Source organism: Rousettus aegyptiacus, unplaced genomic scaffold (genome assembly GCF_014176215.1).
Source record: "Rousettus aegyptiacus isolate mRouAeg1 unplaced genomic scaffold, mRouAeg1.p scaffold_m13_p_3, whole genome shotgun sequence".
In the NCBI taxonomy this organism is placed as follows: Eukaryota; Metazoa; Chordata; class Mammalia; order Chiroptera; family Pteropodidae; genus Rousettus; species Rousettus aegyptiacus.
This window is the reverse complement of record NW_023416306.1, coordinates 153,672,527-153,698,861: the sequence shown is the minus strand read 5'-3', so window position 1 is coordinate 153,698,861 and position 26,335 is coordinate 153,672,527. Positions and strand designations below refer to the sequence as shown.

The 26,335-nt window shown below is 38.7% G+C and overlaps 1 protein-coding gene and 1 pseudogene across 19 annotated transcripts in view; one reads left to right on the top strand and one right to left on the bottom strand.

The window, feature by feature from the left end:
* The window catches only part of TTLL5 (tubulin tyrosine ligase like 5), a 215,592-nt gene that overhangs the window by 54,322 nt on the left and 134,935 nt on the right, over positions 1-26,335 (bottom strand). For 18 of the 19 annotated variants that reach the window (XM_036238716.1, XM_016122545.2, XM_016122550.2 and 15 more), the window contains one exon: positions 10,413-10,608. The exons of the other annotated variant lie outside the window; for it this stretch is intronic. In XM_036238716.1, the coding sequence (XP_036094609.1) occupies positions 10,413-10,608 (196 nt within the window). The remainder of the gene's footprint in view (positions 1-10,412; positions 10,609-26,335) is intronic. 19 annotated transcript variants of the gene reach the window in all.
* LOC118601218 lies at positions 19,284-19,402 on the top strand (annotated as a pseudogene).

The window sequence follows — 26,335 nt, the reverse complement described above, 5'->3', positions numbered from 1 at the left end:
CTCTTTGTAGTGAAAAAACTCTCTAAATTCACATTTTGAAAATTAAAGAACATAAGGTAGGCAAATGTTAATCTCTATTGCAGTCAGTTAATGTCTCTTTGTGTCCCTTTTACTCTGATTTCAGAAGGGCAAACGTTTCTAGGCATTATACCCCTACAGGAGATTTTATCCTAACTTGAATAAAGTTCTTACTACACATTACACAAAGGCACTTCTAGCATTTTTCTCTCTGGCAGCTCAAGTCCTGGGATGGTATAGCTTCCTGAGCATGTAAGACACTAATCAGTCACCTTACTACAACTAGGCCTAGAGCTGTTCAAAGAACACATTATGTCTTTTGTGCAACCATATGATGCTGTAAAAAGGCTCAGGGCCGAGGTGAGGGTGAGGGTAGCTGTTTCTATTTTGGCTAAAGCAGGCTTCCAAAAGGCCTTTGTCTCACACTATATGGAGTTCTTGGCTGTCTTCCATTTACAATGTTTGTCAGCTGGGACAAGACTGGAGGCTGAGCAAGAGAAACAGAGTGCAACTTCTGGTACTGATACAAGTCACTAGGCAGTGTTATGACCCTGATAGGGATGGGGAAGAAACTCTGAGGATGCTAATGTTCACAAAGAGAAAGACCAATGACACAAACACTGGAGACAGGAGTTTGAGCTGCCAAAGGTATTGAAAAGTCCTGTGGTACACCCTTCCATTTCGAAAATCAATTAAGAAGCTCCTACCCCTTTAGTAACTAGGAAGAAGGCTCTTACTAGTTCAAATGGCCTACTCTAAAGGATGTGAACACAGGTACTCACCTGGACAGAACAAGTTAGGAGAAATTATTATTCACCAACAAGTTGAAATCAAGCAATGTTAAAAACAATCATATAAGAGTCTCTAAATCAACTGTACTTGCTAACATTTGAGAAGCAACACAAGCCATTAAAAAGAGATATTCAAATATACTCATGAGCCTCAAACGCCTTCATCTAACCAAACCAAAGATACCAAAAGTACTCGCTGAGTTGGTTTTTCAATAGTACTGACACATTTGAACTGAGTGCATGTCAAATCTTTTTTCCCTTCGTGCTTTGGTGAATTTATTATTAAGCTCAGAAAGGCCTTCTGCACATCAAGATTATTAAAATTTACCCACTAGTGATAAAAGATGCAAATAAACATGAGATTGAATTTTTGACCTATCAGATTCATTCATTCCCTCAACAAACATTTGTCAAGTATCCATTATATGACAAGCACTATACTAAGAGCTGGGATCCGGGAATAAAGGATACAGAAAAAAAGTTCGACCCTTGTGACATTTATATTCTTCTGGGTCCAGGTAAACTATAAATAAGATTAAATAAATAAGAATAAGTAAACCACATAATATACTAGTGAAATGCTATGAAGTAAGATAAAGCTAGAAAAGAGGGTAGGAGATGCTGGAGGGGGAACAGGTGGCGTTTTAAATAGAATCATCAGGGAATGTCTCTCCTGAGTCGTGCTGTTTTGCTATTTAAGAACAGTATTGTGATAAAAATCATATTACCTGTATCTTTTTACATATGCTGGATTATTTCCATTAAATAATTTCCTTGGAGTGGAATAGCTATTTCGGAAGGTGGCGGCCGCTTCTGTTTTAAATACTTTTTTTATACATATTCTCAAATGGCCTCCTGTAAAGGTTGTACCTGTTATGTTTCCATCAGTATCTTTGAGAAGATCAGTTCCTTATCCTTCCTTGGTTTTGTGAGGAAAGAGCATGTGTCGCATGAAAAAGGTGGCTTATGATTTCATGCTAATGCTGTTTTTTTTTCTTTTTTATGTTTATAAGACATTTATGCCTTTGAACAAACATGTTAACCATCTACACATTCTTTTAATTATTTTATCATGTTAATTATTCTTTCTACTCTTCTCACATCTCTCTAGCAATTGTGAACAAACTTTGCATATATTTATGATTGTCTAAAAATTATTACTATAAAATATAGCTAATTAATACTTTTTGAGCCTTGAACTTCTAAAACACCTTCTTTTATATCATTTTAACTAATTTCTGCTGCTGGCACAGAGGGTTTAACTAAATTTCCAAGGTGAATAATGCCATGTATATTTAAGGTTAAAAGTAATACATAATAGAAGTGATATTTGCACACATGTTCAGTGAAGCATTATTTACAATAGCTAAGATGTAAAAGCAATCTAAATGCTCATCAACAGCTGAATGGATAAAGAAAATTTAACTACATACAACAGAATATTATTCAATCTTGAAAAGAGAAATCCTGTCACGTGCAACAAGACAGATGAACATTCAGGATATTATGCTAAGTGAAATAAGCCAGTCACAAAAGACGAACACTGCATGATTATGCGTATGAGTATCTAAAGTAATCAAATTCACAGAAACAGCGTAGAATGATGGCTGCCAGAGGTTGAGGGAAAGGAACAACGGGAAGCTGTTTAATGAGTACAGAGTTTCAGTCACGCAAGATGAAAAAATTATAGTAATCTGTTGTACAATAATGTGCATGTAGTTAACAATACTGTACTATACATCTAACATTGTTCAGAGGGTACATTTATGCTGTGTTTTACCACAATGAAAAAAAAGTAATACACGATAATAAGACCAATGAACTTTTATTGAGCTTTTACCATGGGTCAGCATTGCTCTAAGCGCTCTACATGTTATTATCTCATTTAATCCCTCCCAAGCACTGAGGTGGGTCCCATAATCACCACCAGAGGGAGAAACCAAGGCACACAGCTACTAAGCAGTATGCTGGGCTCCGGGAGTCTGATTTCAGAGCTCCACGATACTATTTTGCCTTCCTTCTTATGCTGACTCCCTTTTATATCAAATCCATTGAAATCACATCTCCTTTTCCAAAGCAAATCTATAGCAAGTCTAGCAATATGTCCAATTTTCATCAGATGCATTTTTTAAAAAGAGAGGTTTCACTCATTCTACTCCAAGAAGAAAAGGCTGAAAAAATTTTATAAGTAAATTGTCACTACCTATTTTAAAAGTTAAAGGATGTATAACTATGCATGTATGCACATAAAGGTAACCCTAAAAGATCAGCAATGACTCCAGACTGACAGTTCAATTGTTGAAAAAAAAATAATTCCTAGCCTCATTTCCAATTGTCTCTTTTATCTTTTATTTCCTAATACTTTTAGGGAGTCATGTATACATCAGGGCCCTCATTTTCCTAATAACGTGTCTGTGTCTTACATCTCCTGGTTAGTGAAATAAAATAATTAGACATGACAATCTCTAAGTTCCCTTACAACTTTAAATTCAGAGTTTATAAATATCTTAACTTGTTTCTGTCTTCAAATGTATAGTTTGTTTTATTTGGCTCAGAATCTCACGTGGCTGACATACTGTGCATCTTGCATAGACCTCGCTGTCATATGTTCATTAAGCTTTTTCCTGTGGCTGCATTCATCTCAGATGGATGGGGTTCTTGATGTTTAAAGACGAAGTCTTTTCTTATCTTACAAAGTGACTGCTGTGAGTCCCTCACATGCCCACGGACAAAGAGAAACAAACCACAGGTCACAGTGTGGGGGAGGAAATGAAACTTGTCATCAGGCAGCTGTAGTGGAACCACATTTTAAGAATATACAACGAGATCAATCCCAAGCAGCTGATAGGTGAACAGGTACCTTTTAACATACCCACAACCACACAGTTCTGCATCTGATTCATTACATTAAGCCTTTCTTTTATATGTGACTGCACAGCAGCAGCAGCAGTGGCAGCGGCAGCGAAATTGGAATGCCTTAACCAGAAGTCAATGGAGAGTTACGTCTGTCAAGGGGAATGAGGGAGAGTAGAAAAGGGCTTTGGAAGCCCCCGACCTGGTTTGAATGTTATCTTCGCAATTAGCTAGCTGTGGATCTTGCGTAAGTTACTTAAAGTCTGTGAGCATCAGTTTCCTCATCAGAGGAATAAAGATATACTATATATCTAGGCACACAGGAGGCACTTACTATATGTCCATTTCCCTGCTTCCCGCTTCTTTCCTCTGAGATTCCAGAGGGGCACTACTCTAGCAGCAGCTTAGAACACAACCTGGTGGAAAGCAGGGGACTCCTATTACTATTAGTAATGAATCAGCATAGTGAATTGATGTCTATTTGTAAGAACGCGTTAAGAATTAGATGTCTATGGTATTGAAAAAGCCAGCATAATATTAATCATGCCAAAGTGTTTCCATGGTATTCACATTTGAAAGCATCTGTCACGTTTCTTGGTAGTCTTCTCAAAAACACCTGTCATAGAAATAAAATTAAAATAGTATGACCAGTAAAAGTAACAGGGCTGAAAGGCCAAAGTGATAAATGAAGAGATAATTCCCATGTTATTAATAACAACCTACACAAGTTCTCCAAATCTCCAAACTTCTAGAACATATTTCAGGATATTGCATGACCCAGCAGTCCTTGACCCTATTACTGAATAATACAAGCATGGGGTGGGGGGGGGCAGTCAAGTGTGGGCATTTCTAAGAGTTTTAAGCCCAGGAACACCTTCGTTAGACATCTCTTTAAGAATCTGTGGTAACTGGGATAACGTCTAGGTCTGAGTTTACAGATGTTTAGTAAACCTTTTCTTTTGCAATAATACATATGAATAGGAGACTTGTTAAGATACCTGAGAATAACTTTTCAAATGGTTTTATAAGGGTCAATCAGTATTTGTTAAATGTATGAACTGTAACTTAAAATTTATGTAACAATATGTATAGCTACTTTTTATTGAATGCCTTAATATATTGCCAGGGAGGTAGCACATAGTATGATAGCCAAGAGCCTGGAGGCTAGGGGCTGACATATCTGGGTTCAAATCCCAGCTCTTCCATTTATTACTTAGGTGACTCTGAGAAAGTTACATAAATGATGCTCTGTTTTTTCATCTATTGAACGGGGCTAATGAAAGGGCAGTTGTGAGGATTCAATGCACTAATACAAATAAAACTTCTGGTTCAGTGCTTCACGAATGGTCACATCCTGAAGATTATAATCCTCATGAGAATCCACAGATATATATTGTCATCTTAGAGATTAGCAAACTTAGGTTCAAAGAAATTTGAATAACCTGTCCCACGTCATGGGCTGGACAGAGCTAAGATTAAAACTGAGAATTATTTGACTCCAAAGCTTGTCCAACGTACCTATGTCCAAAACAACTGAATGTAGTTTTACATGTATTATTTCACTTATTTTCAATGTGTCTCTATTATGTAAGAAGAGTTTGGTTTGGCAAACTCTACTAAATCAAATGGTTTTAGGAAAATTCATTATCATCATCATCATCTAGAAACTAAGTGTTATTTGAGTTCCTGATAAAGGTCAGAAGGAAAAACAAAATAGAACAAAAAACTCCCCCCAAAAAAAAGAAAACGAAACAAAGCAACAAAGCAGTAGTAGGTTATGACATTCGAGTCAACCTGCTTCAGGAATTTAAGTACAGAGACATAAGTTCTTTCGCTTGCACACTCCTGGTCCAAGCTTCCTCCTGAACACTCTGCTAGAAAATGCAGGAAGACTCCCCCTGCACAGCTAGTCTGCTTGCTTGCTCTCTTTGTGCCATGCTGAGGAGTTAGCGTGTTATTCCTGGCTGCCTGGAAAAGCCAGGGTGCCTGCTGAATTTCTCTTTCTTTCCCCTCCCCCACAACACAAACACACAGCAGCTGAAGGCTTGGAGAAACAGTATTCATTCCTGCAGGGGGGCAGAATTTTTCTAGACACATGCAATGAACTTTTAGGAGCAGAATAACAAGACTTGGCTGGGTTTATATGGGAATCCTTTCCACACCTGCGAGGTTGTGTGTGTACACACACACCATTAGCAAACAGCTCATTACATATGGCACTCAAGATGTTACCAGCACAGTTGAAAGACCCCTTGATGTGAACGGAGTCCCCTCCCGCCCCCAACATGCCCTGCTTCTTAGAGGTACATTAGTGTCTGTTGGCCCTTGGGGAATCTAGGTTAGTCTGGTAAAACTGCGCATGGTGGGAAGGGGGAAGTAAAGAACAGACAAAGTGGAAGGATGACAGGAATTTAGGATGTACAGTTTTCTCCTACCCTGAGTTACCTCACTATGTTGAAAAGTGATTCTACTAAAAATTGAAGGGCTTTGGAAACCAGTGAAAAATTAAAATGTATTTAAAATCTTCCTCTCCCACTTTGCTATTACAAGAAATTTCAGCAGTTCTGCCCTGGCCATCAAAATGTCCTTAATTTTTCTGCATTTTGGGCTTTTTTTCAGTCTGGATGAGGCAGAGAAGAGAGTGGGAGGGAAGGAGAGGGGGGCTGGGAGCAGAAGTTTAACAAAGGATCACTTTAACAGAAACTACTGAGTAATCGCTGTGCCCTGGGCCAAGAATAACATCAGCTCAATGTCAGCAATTAGAATCAGGTCAGTCAGGCCTCACAGCCCATGAAGCCCTCCTCACAGACCCCAGCATGGAGGGCTACTCATGCTGATGTCACCAGCAGCCACTGATGCCCATGAAAGTCCCCCAGCTCAGCTGAAAGGAGTTTTTAACTTTCTCCTTCAGGGGCAGGAAGCCAGAAAGAAGTGCAAAGCAATGAGAGAAACTAGAGAGGAGACGCACACCAGGACATATCAACACAGAAGATTCTGTAACCACCCCAACCATCCCGAAACTCATTTTAAATGAATTAGTATATGTAAAGCACCTGGAATAGTGCTTGGACCACAGTAAGTGTTGGCTATCATTTTTAAAACAAAGAGGGAGGAATCTGTCCCATTCCTTATCTCTTGTCTACCATGCAACTTAAATCCTGGGAGCAGTGACTGCTGAGCACAACGTACCCTGATAAGAAGAATGAGCAAGGAGGTTTTCAAGTTTGGAAAACTTAATTTATAAGGAGACTGTAATAGATAAAGTGAAAAAGATAGAAACAAAGTTCCTATAAAAAAAGATTGCCTGAAATTTTATAAGGACAACACTAAGTTTTAACATATCCCGCCTCTCTTCCAAAGGATGGAAAACAAATAATGAACAAGAGACATTTCTAATCTCTTTCCTTCTAGCTCAATGGTTCTCAAAGTGTGATCCCCAGAAGAGCAGCCTTAGCATTACCAGGGAACTTAGACATGGAAATAACTGAGCCCCATCCCAAACCTACTGAATCAGAAATGGGGTTGGAGAAGCAATTGGTGTTTTAATAGACCCTCCAACGGGTTCTGTTACTCAAACCCCAGGCTTGCAGGCCAAATCCAGACTGCTGCCTGTTTTTGTAAATAAAGTTTTATTGGAAAACAGCCATACTCATCATTTACATATTGTCTATGCCTGTTTTCACTCTACCATGGGAGAGTTCAATAGTTGCCAGAGAGACCCTATGACCCACAAGGTCTAAAATATGGACAATATAGAAAACGTTTGCCAACCCTTGCTCCTAGAAGAATGTCTTTTTTTTTTTTTTAACTCATCAGTATATAAAAACTCATAGTTTCAATTTTGTCTTATTTTATTTATCGCACTATCAAATGCACTGGATCACACCTATTTCTCTGTACCTCTGTCCCTGGCTTTGCCAATGGCTCTGGGTGACTTTCTTCATCCATGCCCATGTTACAGGACCAGTCTTTAGTAGAGTTAGATTCAGGGCATGACAATTTTTAGATTTATGAGTGAAATGCTAGACAGAGATAAAGATCAAAGCTTACTCTGCATGAATGGTTAGAGATGCGCACTGTCAAACTCTTACCCTGAATCTAAGGTTGACTTCTTGAAATTAATACCTTCAATAAGCTGGCTAAGTGCAGAAAAGAGGGCGAACTTCCTCTGCACGTGATGCAAGAATGGCTGCATGATCTTTCCCACAGCATTTTTAGATCATTGCTACGAAAGGTACTGTCCATGCACGTTATATACTGTGATGTAATTAATATAATAATATATATATTATAATGTTATATAATATAAAAATATAAAACCTCCTTAAATGTTCTGTTCCATAATCAGATCTCTCTAGTGAATGAATGCTAGATAAATGAGATTTCAATTCTACCTACTGCTCTTATACAGGCAATTAACCAAATTGTTGTATCAGTGGCTACCTACACTTAAGTAAAATGAATCTAAAGTATATGAAGTTCATCAGAGAAACCATCTCTATTCTAAAAGGTTAACCCAAGGAATATAAAAATACAGGCTATACTGAGATTGCAAAACAGGCTTCAATCAACAATTTAACTATAATTATAATGGTCAGGTCTAGTACAATCACAAGGTAAGCTAAAAACAGAGGATTATAAATCTAGTAGGGCTTTGTTCCTTTTGTGGAGTGATTCTTAATGTCTTCTAAAATAAAATGCCCAAAGTTACTAACCATTTTTAATGTTAGAACATTTAGTATTTATTTGTTCTTTTATTAGTTATAAACTCTTCAAGCTAACAGAATTTAGTTTCTTTAGCTCTCCCCACAGTCCCAGAACTTCACCCTTATTCATTTTCACCTAAAAAAAAAAATAGATTAGAAAAACAGGGAGAAGTAAAATGATGTTATAAACATATATAAACTTGTGATGAATGATTTTCTGTTCCTTCTCTAGGAGACACAAGTTAACTCCCTTCTTGGGAGTTCTGACTCCTCCCTAAGACAGATAGTCTGACAGATTCTAAGAAACATCCTTTCCATATACTTCATAGTTCAGTGAAACTAAACCAGTATAATCCTCGGTGAAAAAAAAATCCACACAAGAATAGCAGTACTTTGAATTTTCAAAGGAATGTGAGTTGTTGGAAGCAAATCAAAAGAAAGAGGACTTATAAATGAAGCAGTTTCTAAAAGTGAAAATCAGCAAAACTGTCTCTCCTTCCTCAAAATTCAAGGCCTTGCAAGCACCTCTTTATTATTATTATTTTTTAAATCGAGGCATGGAAGCATTAAAAATGAAAAGGGATCTACAGTCTAGATATGCTAGAGCCATAGATTACCCTCATGTATGAGAAATAAGGCAATATACGATATCTATGCTATCAAGTATCTGATTAAGTTGGCATTCTCAAGTACTCTGAATGACAGGGGGTTTAGAAATCCAAAGAGTTTTTACAAATTTACACAGCTTAAAAAAATATCGAAGATATACATTTACATTTGCGATTGTGAAAATGCAAACTGGCTTAAATGCGTCTACCAATATAAAGACTTTCTACATGAGGAAATTTCTACCTGATAGAAGGCAGGGTGGTGATCAAAATGAGATGCTACATTCCATATTTTCGAGATAAGAAGTCTGGATATTTCTCTGGTAAAAACGACCTATCAACTGCTTCACAAATGTCTGCACTTACAATTTCTCAGTTACAATGAGTTAATATAATATACTGAGTACACTATCAAGTGATGAAGACATTGAAATAATATGTCTGAACCTGGACAGTAGTTGAAAAGATATGTAAAGACAAGGAACATAATGTAATTGTTTTATTTAGAAGAAAATAAAACTGGGAAATGCTGCTTTAGCTTTTGAATGAATATTAATTTTGCACAAACTAATTTTTAAAGAAAGAGCAAATGACAAAAGATCTAGCTGATATGAGATATTTCTTCACATAACCAAATATCAGGAAAGGTCACAGAATCAATACTGATTCAGCCCAATAGAACATGTAGAACCTGGTAACTGATTCTAATGGTAATCCTGAATCATCAAGAAAAATTTAACCCTTTATGGCCTTTTCAGTGAAGTCACCCCTTCTTTGATACACTAGTGCAATATACTTCTGTAGCTCCCTCACGCATATGCTCAAGAATTTTTGTCATTTTATAGAGAGTAAGTAGGGAATTGATATTTCACTAGAGCATAAGCTCCATGACAGCAAGGATTTTTGAGTATATCGTTACATTTTTGTGTACAATGTTTTATATACAAACTATCAAACCAGAAGACCAACAACTCCACTTATGACCCTTTCTACAAGAAGAACCTGAAAGTGATTCTCCTTGAAAATTTCGATAGGTCATGAGGGATTAATATGTGCTATGCAGGTGAGGATGTAGCACATTGAGATAAAAAATGCTTTAAAAGGCTAGCTTTTAGGTAATCTGGAATTAGACCTTCTGGGAGGTTACTGAACTGAACTCATACGACGGAAAGGGTAAATACCACAATAGAGACTTTTGTGGAGAAACATCCAAATGAAAGAGTATCACAACTGGTTCGGCATCACCTTCCAGCAGAGTCAATGCTATGTATGTGGCTTCGGGACATATCTTCCCTAAGAGTAGATTCCCCATGAACCATCCAAGCGATGGTGGTGCTGGTAAACTTCTGGGAAACTGTATTCCTACATTTCCCATTGACATTATTATTACTAACAGAAGGAAGAGGTTAGCACATGGAAGTCTTATCTTGAATTACCTGGTGCCGAGCTCGACTCTGGTCCAGAAGCTGCCGGGACTGAAGTTTTTGTTGTTCAAGTTGCTGGAGGGCAAAATGGAGTTGGTAACTGCCTGCTGTGGGGTGATACTTGTGCTGGGGGACCACTCCTGTAGCCTTGCTATACGCATTGTTCTCTACCTCTCCCTCCCAGGCAAAGCCGCCAGTTTGGAGGCTCCTAAAGAGAAAAGAAAGTAGATTTCTTAGAGTAGTTATATGAATCATCTAAAGGAAAGGAGAGAAATATCTCAGGTATTTTTTCTTTATGGAATTAAAGATAGTTTGGAATTACAAATATATTTGTATGATAAATGATCTGGGTCGTCCACTAAACTGTTGCTCCATGAACACAAAGATAGGGTCTGCTCTACTCTACACTCTATTTGCAGCTCTTATAAGTCCTGGCACACGACCAATGCTTGATAAATATTGGTTCACTGTTAAATAATTGCAATAGAAATTTCACTTCCCTGTGATTGCCACAAGGACCCCCAAGAGGAACCTAGAGAGCTTCAAATGCAGAATAGTAGGTTAATTTAAGGTAGAAACAAAGACACATCAACTTTAACAGTGTAGGGGTGTATTATATAGAAATCTTGTTTTTTTTAAACTACCCAATTGTGAACTAAGTCTTTTAAAGAAGTGTTTATGCACATCTAAGTTTACATCCCCATCGTAGGATGACAAAACTGGTGTGAGAAGATACTTTTTTTCATTAATCTAACTTTACCTCGACAGGGTCCCCAGCCAGGCTGACATTTAGGCTGAACACAGGAGAAAGTTAAAGAATCTTCAGTGTTTTGAACTGTTTCATGCCCTATGTTATGCTATTTGTTAAATATTATCTTCCTTACTCAAATTTTAAAATTTGAGATTCTGGTGCCTCGTCTGTGCACATCTGAGCCCAAGTCTTCACAGCCTCAGGTTCCTACATATCCCCTCTCAGTCTGTTTTTTTCCCAGTAAAACAGTCCCCGTTTATATCACTTTATCCCCATTAGGATGGCTATTATTAAAAACAAAACGAATGGAAAATAAAAACGCCAGCAAGCACGTAGAGAAATGAGAACTCTTGTGCATATAGCTCGTGGAATATAAAATGGTGTGGCTGCTGTGGAAAACACTCTGGTGGTTTCTCAAGAAGCTAAAAAAAAAAAAAATACCATAGGATCCAGAAATCCTACTCCTAGGTATATACCAAAAAGAATTGAAAACAGGGCATCAGATACTTGTGCACCAACGTTCATAGCAGTGTCATTTGCAATAGCCAAAAGGTGAAACCATCCCAACTGTCCATGAACAGATGAATGGATAAACAAATGTGACAGATACATACAATGGAATATTACTCATCTTTAAAAGGGAAGGAATTTCTGACACATGCTACAATGTGGGTGGGCTCTGAAGACATGCTAAGTGAAATACTTTAGTCATAAAAGGACTGTATGATTTCATTTATATGAGGTACCTAGAATAGTCAAATTAATAGAGACAGAATGGTGGTGCCTGGGGCTGAGGAGACAGAGGAATGGGGAATTATTGATTGGATACTGAGTTTTAGTTTGGGATGATGAGAAAGTTCTGGAGATGGATGGTGGTGATGGTTACACAACATTGTGAATGTACTAACTGTCATTGAATTATACTTAAGAAGGGTAAATTTTGTTATGTATGTTTACTACAGTTTCTTAAAAAAGGTCCCCATATATTGGAGAACAATCAGTTATTCACCAAACATTCTTTAACCACTCTGTATTTCTTTTTTCCCTTTTAAGTTACGGTGACCGGAAAACTATACACAGTAGAAACATGAAGAATCTCAGAGTGAACAGCCTCACCCCAAACCCTGGTTAATGGGCCTTAGAAAAGTGAAATGGTGCCTAATTTAAGAGAAAGCTGGACAGTGATTTAATTATGTTATCGTTTCCTTTGTAAATATCCTGAGGCACAAATGGTCACTTCAATGGCAGAGATGCAGCAACGCGGGGTGAGGTTATGAAGACCTTCTGACTCCTAACCTACAGGCCAACCTTGTTGTTTAACGACCCCAGCAGAGACTTGTGGGAGGGAGCAAAGTAGGGTGTCTGCTGAATCGAGGAGTCCATGCTCCTTTCTTGACTCCCCTCATGTCTTGGTCACTTCAAGTCTCTGCTTTGGTTTCCCCACCTCTCAAAGAGATTTCCACATTTCTAGTCAAGGGAAAGTCTGTGGAATATATTCTGAAGTCCATGGATGCAAGGTTTCCTAGTCACATAATCTCACCTCTTGCATGTCACATCCCTTGCTCGTCTCCTCCACAGTTTGGCTCCCACAGTTCAGTTGCACAATTACACACTTTCAGCTGATTTTGGAGAATGCTACCAAAAAGCTCCGAAAGTGTTTATTATTTTTTTTTTTTTGAGTATGACACCTGATTCTCAATGATCTCTCCTGAAATCTCACAATATGCATACTGTTCTATAGTTAGAAAGACCTGATCTTTCCCCAGTGATTTTGGAGGTATGGAGAAATGTGGCCACCGATGATCAAATACAAATAAGTACCTACAAACATGACTAAAATGTTAACATTATTATTCACAATGAAGTGCTGAGTGGCAGTCAGACAGGAGTTACAGGGTTAGGAAAGGTGGGGCCAGAGGAACCTACTCTCTTTTCTCATTAGTGAGGGAAGAGATAAGCTTACTGAAGATAACATGCGAGAACAGCTGGGAGAACTGAGTGAGCTCAGAGTGGAACAAGGGGCAGTGGAGAATGCTAATGGAAAAGAGGTTCGAGGAAGTAGTGAGCCCATCTGATGAACAAATGAACACCAGGGAAGAGGTGGGTGAAACAGCAGAAACTGCCTGGATGAATAACCTTGAGACTTCCATACCAATTAAGGCAGGTATTTGAATCTAGAATATAACTACTATCTATGATAATTGGACCAAGCTCAGAAAATTCATCAACTGTGACTCCGCTTCCACTCCTGATTTTGCTGGTTATGGAAGGCGTTTCTAGCCACAAGTAGCAATCTAGACTCAGGGATTAGATCTTAAAGGATTTATGAAACCATGTAGTTTATATCAGAATTCATCTCACCGGCTAGCTTAATTGGTTTTATTTCTAAAAGCTGCTTTAATAACAAACATTCTTAAGAGGCATTTAATTTAATGTCTTCTTGTTGTAAATCGGACATCGGGTCTGTAACTAGCCTCCCTTATTTGGAGATGACCATGGCCATATTTTCAGGTGTGTATACACAAAGCAGGAAGGAGTCCATGAACATAAGAGGTAGGACAGTGGGCAAGAGTAGATCGAATAAAGGATTTTGGATAAAAGGAGATTTATTAATCCAATTGTACACTAACTGAACAGACTGCAGCATCATAAACTTTTATAGTGAAAGCTGTTTTTAATCTCATTAGTACCATGAGCACAGTCTCCAAATCACAAAAGGAAGTTTCTCAAGCAAGTAGAGGCTTTTAGTGAAGAGGCAGGAATTTTTATAGTGCAACACTGGGTGGGAGCAGGAGTACTCATCTGTGTAAGGCAACGTGGTTAAGTGCCATGAGAAACTTACTTGCTCTGAATTACAGGGGCTGTTACTTGGGCCATGGTATCTCACCATTAAAACACAAGCCTTTGGGGTTTGCAATATGCAAGTGCTATAATGACTAACACAGAGGAGGCCAGGTATACTCTCGCTTGGGCTTTGCCTGAGATTATCTATCTACATATTCCCTTCTATGACATCTAGTAGTTTCCATTTCCACCCAAATTTCCATCCCACTTTCTTGAACCTCGATTCATTCTAACCTACTAGTCATACATTTTGTACCCCCACCAAAATTCTGAGATTCAATTATTCTTCTAAAATTTAGTTTCAATTGTTTTATTCTTTTGGTATTTATTCTTTGCTCAATACTAAAACCTAATATTGTACATATTCCTTGTAAATGACTTCTAATAGTTTAATATTATTTCTAGAACAGAGTATACAGGGCCAAGTAAGTTAGCTTAGGGGACGGTCAGAATGTTAACATTTGATTCAAATTCAAATATTCAAAGTGAACTACACAGTATTCCGCCCCTTACTACATAGATAGCTAACTGGCAACAATATGGTAAGTTTTTCTGACTACCACTTTCTCATTGAGAACTTCATCTTACTTTCTATGTTACACTGTGGCATTACAGGACTAAACGTCTTGCCATAACTGCCTTCCTGCAGAATATCCTCAAGCTCCAGCCAATATACACTAAATGGCTATGCTTCTCCCTTTGCTTTGTCTGGTTCATCAAATGAATGTTGGTTCTAAGGAACTTGAAGGGAATATGTAAAATGTACTGATCTTCAGCGAAGCAAAATCTCAGCAGGTTGCTGCACTCTCCCTAAAGATATGCTTTCAGTGTCCAGATTTCCCGAGAATGATGTGATGTCACAAGAGTAGAGCGGCAGAGAAGAGGCAGAGGAATGTGACAGCTGCACACAGAGTATGATGCTGCAGTCCATTTCCCCAGCCTCCTTCCGCCCAACTCCAGCAACACCTGAGCGACCATTTACAGGGATGCCCCTGCTCCTCTTGAGGGTACTGGGGAGTGTGTGGGTATGCTTTCAATTGTCAAGTAATGGGAATGGGGGATTACTGATGTTTTATAGATAAAGGTCAAGGGTGCTAAATGTCCAAAAATGCAAGGAAGAGCCCTGTACTAGGAAAAATATGTACTACTCAAATTGCCAATGGTGCTTCTAATGAAAAATCATAAGGCCATAAAGGAAGTACTTTCTTGGGAGAATCTTATAAGAAAGTATCTCCACCCATTTCCAAGACACTGTAAGGAATGTGTAGATATTTAAAGATGGCAGAGGCTATATTTTATCTGTCTATAAATTCTCAATCTCAAACAAAGCAGTCATGGCATATAGTGCTAAAAAGGTGCTGTAAATGCTGAAAATCCTAGACCACAGAAGGGCTCCCATAGGCAGTGCAAAGCAGTGCTGGCCAGATCAAGGAAACTATGTGATCAGAGAGGCATTACATAATGTGGTGGGAACCTCCCTTGGCTTTGGGGGGTGGTATTTCCTTGGCTTTGAGGGTGTTAATAAATAACATTGAAACTGTCTACTAACAAGTCTTAAGACTTGCTGCTGGTAACTAACTGCCGACTGGGAACAGTGAGACCTCGCCAGATGAAATTTGTGCCTAAAATTATTTAAGTGTAATGAGTTGGATGTACCTGTCAAGAGACTTCATGCTCAAGGTGACAGGGAAACTTAAGAGATTCCTAAGAGAATTTTGATGTTGGAATGTGATTTTTAAAGGATCTATGAAAATGCAGGTGCTAAAAACTAAAATTTGTTTTTACCTTTGAGTTTGCTCCTTGAGATAAGACTATATATATGCTTTTCCCTTTTCTGTTTTGCATCTATGGAGTTATGTTGAAATGGTTCTTTGTAGAGGTGGTGTTACAAATACAGAAAAGCTCAGAAATTATTTGGAAAAACTATATGAACTTCTGATGACCTATATGCTAGATCAAAAGCACAGAACTACATAAATTATAAATGCAAGCTGATCTTCCTGCTTGAGAACAGGGTGAAAGGGCTTTTTTAAAAAAAACCTTTAAATATTTTGTTTATTTGAGAGGATGAAAGGCTCTTGGGAAAGGACTTAAAACAGAATCTAAGAAAGAAAGCAAAAAGAAATAAAAGGTTTTGGATGCTGGAAAGGAATCAAAACCAATGCGAAAGCTGAGTTAGCGACAGGCTTCGGGAAGAGCAGAGGCCCTGCGCCCCTGGATCTGCGCTAGAGGTTCTGAACTGGATGACCTCAGAACAGGAGGCAGCACAACTGAGTGACTAGGAGCTGGGCTCTAGAACAAGACTGCAAGGTTCAAATCCTGGCTCTGCCACTTAGAGCAACATACTTAACCTCTCCTGGTTTCCTCGGCTAGGAAATGGGCATAAAGATCAAACCTGCCTCTCCAGGGCTGGTCCAAGAATTATGTGTGATGATCCATGTAAAGAATTTAGCACAATGTCTGGCACACATAATAAATGCTCGTTAAATGTGAGCTGCTATTATTAACATTCTTCCCATGTAAATTGAATCCAAATCTTTGGGAAAACAAATAATAAGGCACAAAGGAACAGGTGTGAGCAATTCTACTACTTCTTAGAAGAGTAGCGAAGCAGTATTTATAATCCTCTTACCAAGTATTATGTCCATGTGGGGTATCCTGGGTGATGAATTGGGGAGCCAAGTTCCCTCGCCAGTCTCCCCCACGAGAGACAGCTGCTGCACTGATGGAGGCTGCTGCTTCAAGCCAAGCCAGCCGGAGAATGCGCTAACCAGAGGCAAGGTGCTGGCCTAGGGGCGGGGGCATGGGGGCGTTACCAATCATGCTGATTACCAGGGAGAGGCCGCTATTCAGCTATTCAGGCAGAGGATGTGAGCACTGATTAATGAAGGAGAGTATCACGATCTTCCTCCCCACCTGTCAATAAAAGCCTCAGTTATCAAATTAGACTGTTGTCTATCACTATACACCAAAATTAACTCAAAATGGATTAAGGACCTGAATATAAGACCTGAAACAATAAAATATATAGAAGAAAACATAGGAGCTAAACTCAAGGACCTTGGTCTTAAAGAAGATTTTATGAATTTGACCTCAAAGGCAAGGGAAGTAAAAGCAAAAACAAATGAATTGGACTACATCAAACCAAAAAGCTTCTGCTCAGCTAAAGAAATAGTCAACAAAGTAAAGAGACAACCATCTCAAGGGGAAAATACATTTGCAAGCAATGCCTGCGATATAAGGGCCTAATATCTAAAATATACAAAGAACTCGTATAACTCAATAACAACAAAAAAACAAATGATCCAATCAAAAAAATGGGCAAAGGACCTGAACAGACACTTCTCCCTAGAGGACATACAAATGTCCTACAAACATATGAAAAGATGTTCAATATCACTAGCTATTAGGGAAATGCAAATCAAAACCACAATGAGATACCATCTCACACCTGTTAGAATCGCTATAATCAACAGAACAAGTAATAACAAACGTCGGAGAGGATGTGGGGAAAAGGGAACCCTCATACACTGCTGGTGGGACTGCAAATTGGTACAGTCACTCTGGAAAACAGTATGGAGGTTCCTCAAAAAAACTAAGAATTGATCTACCATATGATCCAGCAATCCCACAGCTGGGTATTTACCCCCAAAGACTTGAAAACCCATATCCCAAAAGATATTTGCACACCAATGTTCATAGCAGCATTATTCACAGTGAACAGGATATGGAAACAACCAAAGTGTCCTACAATAGATGATTAGCTAAAGAAGCTGTGGCACTTATATACAATGAAATATTAGTCAGCCATTAGAAGAGATGAAATACTGCCATTTGCGACAACATGGATGGACCTCGAGATAATCATGCTAAGAGAAATAAGCCAGGCTGAAAAAGTTGAAAATCACATGATATCACTTATATGTGGAATATAAACCTAAAAGCAACAAATGAACAGGACAAACAGAGACTTAGGGACATGGACAATGGAGTAGTGGTTACTAGAGGGTAGCGGGTGGGGGAGAAGGGGAGATAGATGGGGTAAAGGGGGTCAAATACACAGGTGTAGGGGGAGGGTGAAGTGGGTAAAGAGGATCAAATATATGGAAGTTGAAGGAAACTGGACTTTGGGTGGTAAACACACCATAGAATATATAGATGTCAAATGATAATGCACACCTGAAAATTATGTAACTGTATTAACCAATGTTACCCCAATAAACTTAATAATAATAATAATAATAATAAAAGCCTCAGTTATCAGCATTGGCTACAGCCCCTTTTGCCTTTTCAAAAGGAAAAAAAGAAATAATTTTTTTAAGGAGCAAAAGTAATATATCCGTGACATCATAAACCTGAGAAGCACAAAATGATAGAAAGGCAAAAACCAAAAGTCACCTCTCTGTCACCCAATGACCACCATGATAGTATTGGCTTTTGGCAGTTCTTACTCTACTGTTATTTTCTCTTACACTTAAAGTCAACCTAAATCCTTAGACTTTCTTCACACTTGAATTTTGGAAACCATGTTAATAGTTTTATGTTTTTCCTTACTAAATTCCATGAATTAGACTCATCATCCTAGTCTGTTTAAATCATTGTGAACCTTGATTGTCATCCATGGTATTCAGTAACCCACCCTACTTCATGTCATTTGAAGATAGGATGAGCACATTTTCTAAATATTTAAGCATCTAGCATATAGTAGGCACCTAAATAAATATGAATGGATAAATGAATTCATTGATAAAAATGGTGAGCTAGTGAGCAATGACACAGCCCCAAAGATTTAATTCCTAAACTTACACTGATTCATTGTTTGGGTACAGTTACCTATTTAGTCACCAAATATTCCTAATGATAGTATTATCTCGATCACATTTCTCTTTCATGCTTACAAGATTTCATTATGCCTTGCAGAAACCCAGTTACAGTAATTCTTTTTTAGCTCCCTTATCTTCTCTTACTAAAGTAATTCTACCATAAAGGGAAATGAGGTTTAGTCTAGCATGACTTATTTTTTTCATGAATCAAGGCCGGGCTTAAGTGATTCCCTTTTCCTTCTCCACCAGCTGCCAGATCATTGGTTTGCTAATCTGTTAGATTTTGGCCTGAAACTGACATCTCAATTACCAGTTTACATATTCAGCATCTAAGTTATTTCTCTCTTCCTTTCCTTTCCCAGTGTATGAGCTCCTTCGTTGCACATTAAATCATACACTGAATCACAACCTTAAGGACTAGAACCATAAATCACAAATTAGTAATCATAAGAAATGCTTCTCCTTATCTACAGCTATGCTACCCTGAACAAGCCCAATCCCATCTGATCTTGGAAGCTAAATGGGGTCGGGCCTGGTTAGTACTTGGATGGGAGACCACCTAAGAAGACCAGGTGCCGTAGGCATAAAAAAAATAAAAACAAATAAGTAAATAAATAACTGCTCCTCTTTGGACACAGTAATTCAATTATTAATTAGAGGAAAAAAGATTGATTCAACAGCTTAACTCTTGTGAGTTTCATCCTCCTTGAAGAATAAAGGGTTTGGAAAGGACAAAGATATGTCCTGAACAAAGAACCTAAATAAGGAGACTATATCAACTGGTGCCAAAAAAATAGGTCTATCACCTTTTGTTTATTACACAGCTTTATAAAGAAAAGCTGAAAGTCAAAGTGGGATAACAAATTAAAATAAAGTGGCTCAAAATCAACAGAAGCCAAAAAAAAAAAAAAAAAAAACAAGCAAGAATCAAGAGATTAAGAACATGAGAATGATCCAAATAAGATAAATAATTTGAAATACATAATTACAAGCAATTGAGAGGGGAGCTTTATGATTTATATAGTCAATAAACAGAGATATAGAAAAGGAAAAGAAAGCAGTAGTGATGACTGGAAGAAGTCTAAAGGGGCTATTTTGGCTCACTACTTTGATTTTATTAAACATTGTGTGACAATAACATAAATTTGGGAAGAACACACTGAGGTATGGCGTCAAAAAGCTAAGAGCTGATACGCCTGTCCTTTAAAAGTACAGTGTGATCCCAGCCAGCTGGACGTGACAGTGGATACAGAATGTGAACCAGACTTCTGCTGTCTCCACACTTGTACCACTCCGTGATTGATGGAATGATCCCCAAAAGGAGAAAATAAGGACAAAGTTAGATTTCTCAGTACATCTGGCAGGGACTCTGGGGGCAAGCTTTACGAAACACAAAGCTGGATATAAAACCAAACCTTTCAAAAAGTAAAGTTCACAGCACTGTTCTAGCAGGCAACTTAGGATCCTGGGAGCCAGCTAGTTATGTAGATGGAGACTCCTTAGTCCTTTATCTATTAGCAGTCTGGGTCTGTAAAGACAGATTGATCCTTAGCCTTATTAGCAAGCGTCTTTGATCCAGCTCTTTACTTTGGCATAACCAGCATACCACATGAAGCCTGAAAAATGTGAGCTAAAAAAGAAGTGAGCAAAGAGTGACCTTTAAAAAAGCCAAAAGAGAACTCCCTGACACCAGTTCATTCAACAAAGATGATTGAGTCCAGCTCAGCAGGATTTTTATCAAAGTCTGATGCCTTTATGACAACAATGCAGGTATACATGAGCGCAGCTGGCCCTTGTAAAACTGGACCACCATCACCATCAGCTCTCACACCCTGCAACGACAAGCGAGGAAACGTTTGCAAAGTGAACGTTAATGTAGAGGTTGTCTAAGGCAGCTGACATGCCAGTTTCCAACTACTTCTGCACTGAATTGAAGTGGGGTTCAAACCCAGTGCACACAAACAGCTTGCAGAAGCATCACGAATTCAGAATTCCTGCCTCATCACATTAGTTAGGCTCCTTTTCTTTCTCCTCTTTTCCCCCAGGAAGCAAAACAGCAGGAGATTTGGTGTTCACAGTTTTTCTGGTTTCAGTAACCTATCTCTGCTCCCTTTCTTTAATTGGCCAAGAGAAATGGGAGACAACTCCAAAAACTCCACCTTTCTTTCTTTTTAACCTTCTCCGCCGGTCATTTTTCTTTATAAATAAAGATTTTTTTTTTTTTATGAAATAGGAAAATATTGGGGAAATCACAAGAAACAACAACAACAACAACAACAAAAAAGCCATAGGGCAAAAGGAAGGAAAATAAAATGTGTACTAATGGTCAAGTCTTTTTCTTACTGCTGTGTATATGTATGTGTGTTACCTTTAACATACAATCTATGGAGACAAATCTTCATTTTACTAGGAATTGGCCTTAATTATCAAGTCCATGTCATTGCAATAATGGCACATGCTTCTGTTATGTCAAGGCAAGTCTACTGAAATCTGCTGTCCTTAAGATTTACTAGAGAGGCTTAGTCCAATGTCACAGCTGGTGTGAAATGCAGGCACTTGCCTCTCATAGGATCAGACCATTGCAAATCATTATCCTGGTCCTTAGCTGCTTACACTGAATATTAATTCATTATCAGCCCCCAGAGAGGCAGTATAGCATAGGACAGCGATTCTCGAAGTGTAGTCCCTGGACCAATAGCACAACATCACCTGGGAACTTGCTAAAAATGAAAATGATCAAACCTCACACCAAACCTACTGAAACCAGAAACTATGGGGCTGGGTCCAGCAATCTGTGTTTTAACAAGTCCTTCAGGTGATCTGGACAAATACCACTGAGAATCACTGGAAAAACGTTTCAGAGCATGGATTCTATGACTACTTGCTTGGTTTGAATCCTGACTGCCATGTGTCATCTTGGGCAAGTTGCTACATTTCTCTCTGCTTAGTCTCGTCATCTGTAAAATGGGGATAATGATACTTATATCACAGAGTAGCTGAGAGCATTAAATCAGTTAATACATGTACAGCTTTGAGAACAGCTGCTGGCACACAGTAAGAGTTAGCTATTAAATGGGTTAAGATACATAAAGCATTTAAGGCCTGTTATAAGATACACAGAGCAATGTGTGTTATTCTTAGTTACTATTATTTCGTATACATGATCTTATTTTTGAGGGTCAATGGGACATATCCTGCCTGACCTGCTCGCAGATCAACGGGCAACTCATATTCTTATATGGTAAACTCAGTCCTCTTGGTATACAGAAGCTAATTTGCTTTGGTAGGAATATGATAAAAACAGAAATATAGAATTTGTATTTCAGAGGTTGAATCAAACAAAAATTCTTTACCTCTAAGAGCTCTAAATCCAGACATTACACTTGCTGATGAAGAAATGTATGATTCATCTCTGAGTCTGGCTATGGCCTGATTCCCCACACGCTGAGTCCATAAATGGCCAGGAGACTAAAAGGGACATCTTTCATTATCTTTTCTTCTTCTTTACAACCTTTTCATGGATCGTGGTTCTCTTCTACACTTAATCTTAGTCAAAAGACTGAGAAATGATGGTTCCCTTCTAAATTACTATAGCTATTGAACAACGTATTTGTTAAACCATAGATAAAATGACAAATCACATTTATAAGATACATTGTCCAGCACCTGTATGATCAGGCCATTGTAAGAAACCAAGAGGATCAAAAATCCACAACTTCCATTCCCTAGATGTAAGAGATTTCCCTTGTTTGGAATTACCCACCATCTAAAGCAGTCATCCTAATCTGCCTGACCTGCTGGTCCAAATCTGTAAAAGAAATTAAGTTATATCCAGAAGAGTCAGCATACAAAGCAAGTAGGTATTCAAACCAAATTGTAAACACAAGCCATATACTTAATAGATTCTTCAGGCTCTTGATGTTTTCTGACCACACACAAAACATGATATTAGTGTCTGGTGAAAGTGAAAAATCATACAGATTCATAAACTATGGTAAATTTATTTGTAATGCTGAACTATATTGCTCCAGCTACTAAATTTTTCTTTACTTTTCTCCACAGAAAAATCATTTCTTATATTCCATCAATGAATTTATTTTCAGAATACTTCCACCACCCCTTTCACATTCTCATCATTAATAGGTCTAGACCAGCCTGGGGCACCACTGCAAAAAGACTGGTACGGATTTTCCTCTGTTTACAAGTAGAAAAGTTTCACTAATGAAAGGAGCATGAGCTTTCACATCAGAAAGAGCTGGATTCAAATGTTAACATCTCCAAGGCTATTTCATCATTTGTACTTGAGGATAACAAGGCCCATGCTACAGCCATGTTTTCAGAAATAAACAGGATAAACCATCCAAAGCACAGGATCTGGTATAAGCTAGGCACTCAGTAAATGTTAGTACCCGCCCCCCCCTTCTTTTTGTTCCTCTCTTAAACAAATGGCTCTTCTCACTTCGAAATAAGGGAGAAATATTTCTAAATTAATAACAAATAGTAGGCAATATTAAACAATGTAAAAATCAATTTTAAATTAATACATGCTGACTGAAAATGTATAAACACTGAGAAATGCAAAGGAGAATAAAAGTTACCCATAACTCTATTCTGCAACCATGGTAGTTTGGTATATTTCCTTCCAGTCTTATTCTAGTACATTGTGATTATATTATCCAGCTTTTATCATTTAATATTAAAGCTAGGACATATGGATATATTTTATTTATATACTTAAAAATATGTGTGTGTGTGTGTGTGTGTGTGTGTGTGTGTGTATATGTATTTTTTTTTTTTAATGAAGAAAAAACTCCTGCTATTCCCAAAACTCTGTATGCCACTGTGCTGGGAACAGGACACTAGCTTTAGAAAACAAGAGGAAGGGAGCAACTTTCTATAGGGGAAATCAAGGAAGGCTTCAAAGGTGTTCTCAAAAGATGACCATTAATTTGACAACTGGACAGGGCATTCCAGGTAGAAGGAATATCATATAAAAGAGGAGGGGAAAATAGGAAATCCAAAGTGGCTAAATGGTGGGGGTTGTGGAGGGTGGAGAGATGCTGTAAATAAAGCTGGTAAGATATGGATCACTTATAAATTCTAAAGTAGAAATGTTACTGGTCAAACTGCCATCTAAGTAAAGTACAACATAACAGCTTTAACTGGAATAATTCATGTGCTCATGATGAAGCTATAATGAAAAGGCTAATAAAAGCTAAGGTTTGGGGAAGGCAAAGGGCATGAGTGAGTGTGGCTTAGGACGGCCAAGCTTGGAGAAACCAACTCTTACCATCACTACTACCATGAGTGTGAGGGCTTTCTAAATGCCTGATTTCAAGGGGAGCCCCTCACATGCCTTACCATGGTTCACCCTCACAGCAACCCACTGAGAAAGGTATTATTACGATCCTATTTTACAGGTAAAGAAACTGATGCTTAAGTTAAAAAACTTCGTTTAATTTCACACGAAGAGTAAGTGACAAAGCTGCTTTTGAACCTAAGTCTGTATGATTCCAAAGTTACAGTGAAGAACAGAAAATTAGAACCTAAAATAATCCTTGCTAAAGATTTTCAAAAGAATTATTATTGCTGTCGGCCTTCGTGTGGGGAAGACTAAAATCATTTAAGACCTACACAAAGATGCTCAACTGAGTTTTCGCGAAGCTGGAAAACCAGTACAATGGAGAAATACTAACCCGTGTATGCCATTCGTTTGTTAACGAATGGTGCTGGAGCAATTGTATGTCCATAGGCAAAAAATGAACCTCAACTTACACTTCGTACTTCTTACAAAAATTAATTCAAAATGGACCATAGACTTAAATAAAAAATGTAAAATTATAATATCATCCCGACGATGATTTTTAAAAAACATTGGAAACATAAGAGATGTTTCAGCTTTAGCTATAGGCGATATGAGAATAACGATGAAGACAGAGAAGAGCAGATGCCAGGCAGTGTGCTAAACGTTCTCCAGGCTTCAGCTCGCTTCAACCTTTAACATTCCGTGAAGGCAGAGACTAATACCGCCTCGCGTTACAGATGAGACAACTGAGGCATGGAGCGGTCACGTAGCCTGCTCCACCCACTGCAGAGTCTGAGCAGTGCCGCCTGCCCTACTGCCAAGCCTGCCCTATGCTTGGGGGCTGCCCCTCTGAAATGGTAAGGAAAGAATAAGATTTCTTTCTTATGCATGATGAACTTTTAAAGGCGCCTGAACCAAGTTCAATTCTAGATGGAAGTAAAGAGCCCGCTGAGCCCGCTGAGCCAGGAACTTTATTCATTCCTTCACCCCTTTTCATTCTCCCTCTGTAGGTAAATGGCTAGGCCAAGAGGCAAGTGCCTGTCTTTGAACAACTGAAAATCATAAAGTCAGTGAGTGCCCTTTAGCTCCATACCATCTTTACATCTCAATTGCACAGTGGCAGGTGTGGACTTCCAGGAGACACAAAGGCCAAGCCTCCCGAGGAGCGCACATACCTCCATGCCAGCACCAAAAGGACTTCAGACTCCACGGAGGGCTCTCATGCAGTAGGTCTCTCATGCAGTGGGATAGTGCGGATGGAGAGAGACTGCCTGTCTGTCACATTGGGGTTCTTGTTTCCTTTTAAGTTCCCCTTCAGATAGCAAGGGGAGATGATAACATCATCCAAACCTGGTAAGATACAGGTCAAGCTGGCTGCTCACTGTACGATATTAAAGCCTAACAGAGAAATATAGGCATGCTGTGAGCAGTTCCCGCAGGAGTTGTTCTCTTACTGTTCTACTACTTGCCCCTACCTTCCTTGTTTTTGCCATAATGGCAGGAGGGACATAGAAATTCTCTAGGCACCGGGACTTCTTCAAAGTGGACACCACTTCTGAAAAACTGACTGGAAGGAGCTGTCCAGGTACAGAAGGGTTAAGGCGTGTCCTGTGCCGTTGGCTCTCCGTTATTATCACTTTGAAAAGCCGCTGGGTTTACAGGAAGAGTGTGAGAATGCTGCAGCTTTCCCCAGCCAACATTTGGTTCCCATTACCGTGAATAATCTCCTCCCTCCTTTCCCCAACCCCCACCCTTTCCCTACTTTTTCCACATTTTATATTAAAAGTACATCAAACACTTTTCTTTTCTTTTTAATATTTTCCTTAAGCTTCCTTCACTCGATCTGCTGGGTTCTGTGACTTTTCTGGTTATTCATTACTCAGAGGGGGAAGGGTCAGGCTCCTTGGATGAAATCAGTCGAAAACAAAACCAGGACAGAAAAGTGCCTTAGTAGTGTAGAGAGAAGAAGCTGACTCACAGGGATTCTTTCTAGGCTTAATTGATATTAAGAAAAGAATGAGCCCACTGAGAACCCTTTACCTTCCTGCTTCTCGGCCCCATCTCAGTTGTATTCCTGCCCTAAAACAAAGCATCCCTAAAGTGATGTAGCTGAAGACAGGGTCTATTCCTCATTTCACCATCAGCAAAACTAGCAGAGAATTTGTACGAAAGGACATTGATAGCCCAGAGGCATAGAGAGATCATGCGATGT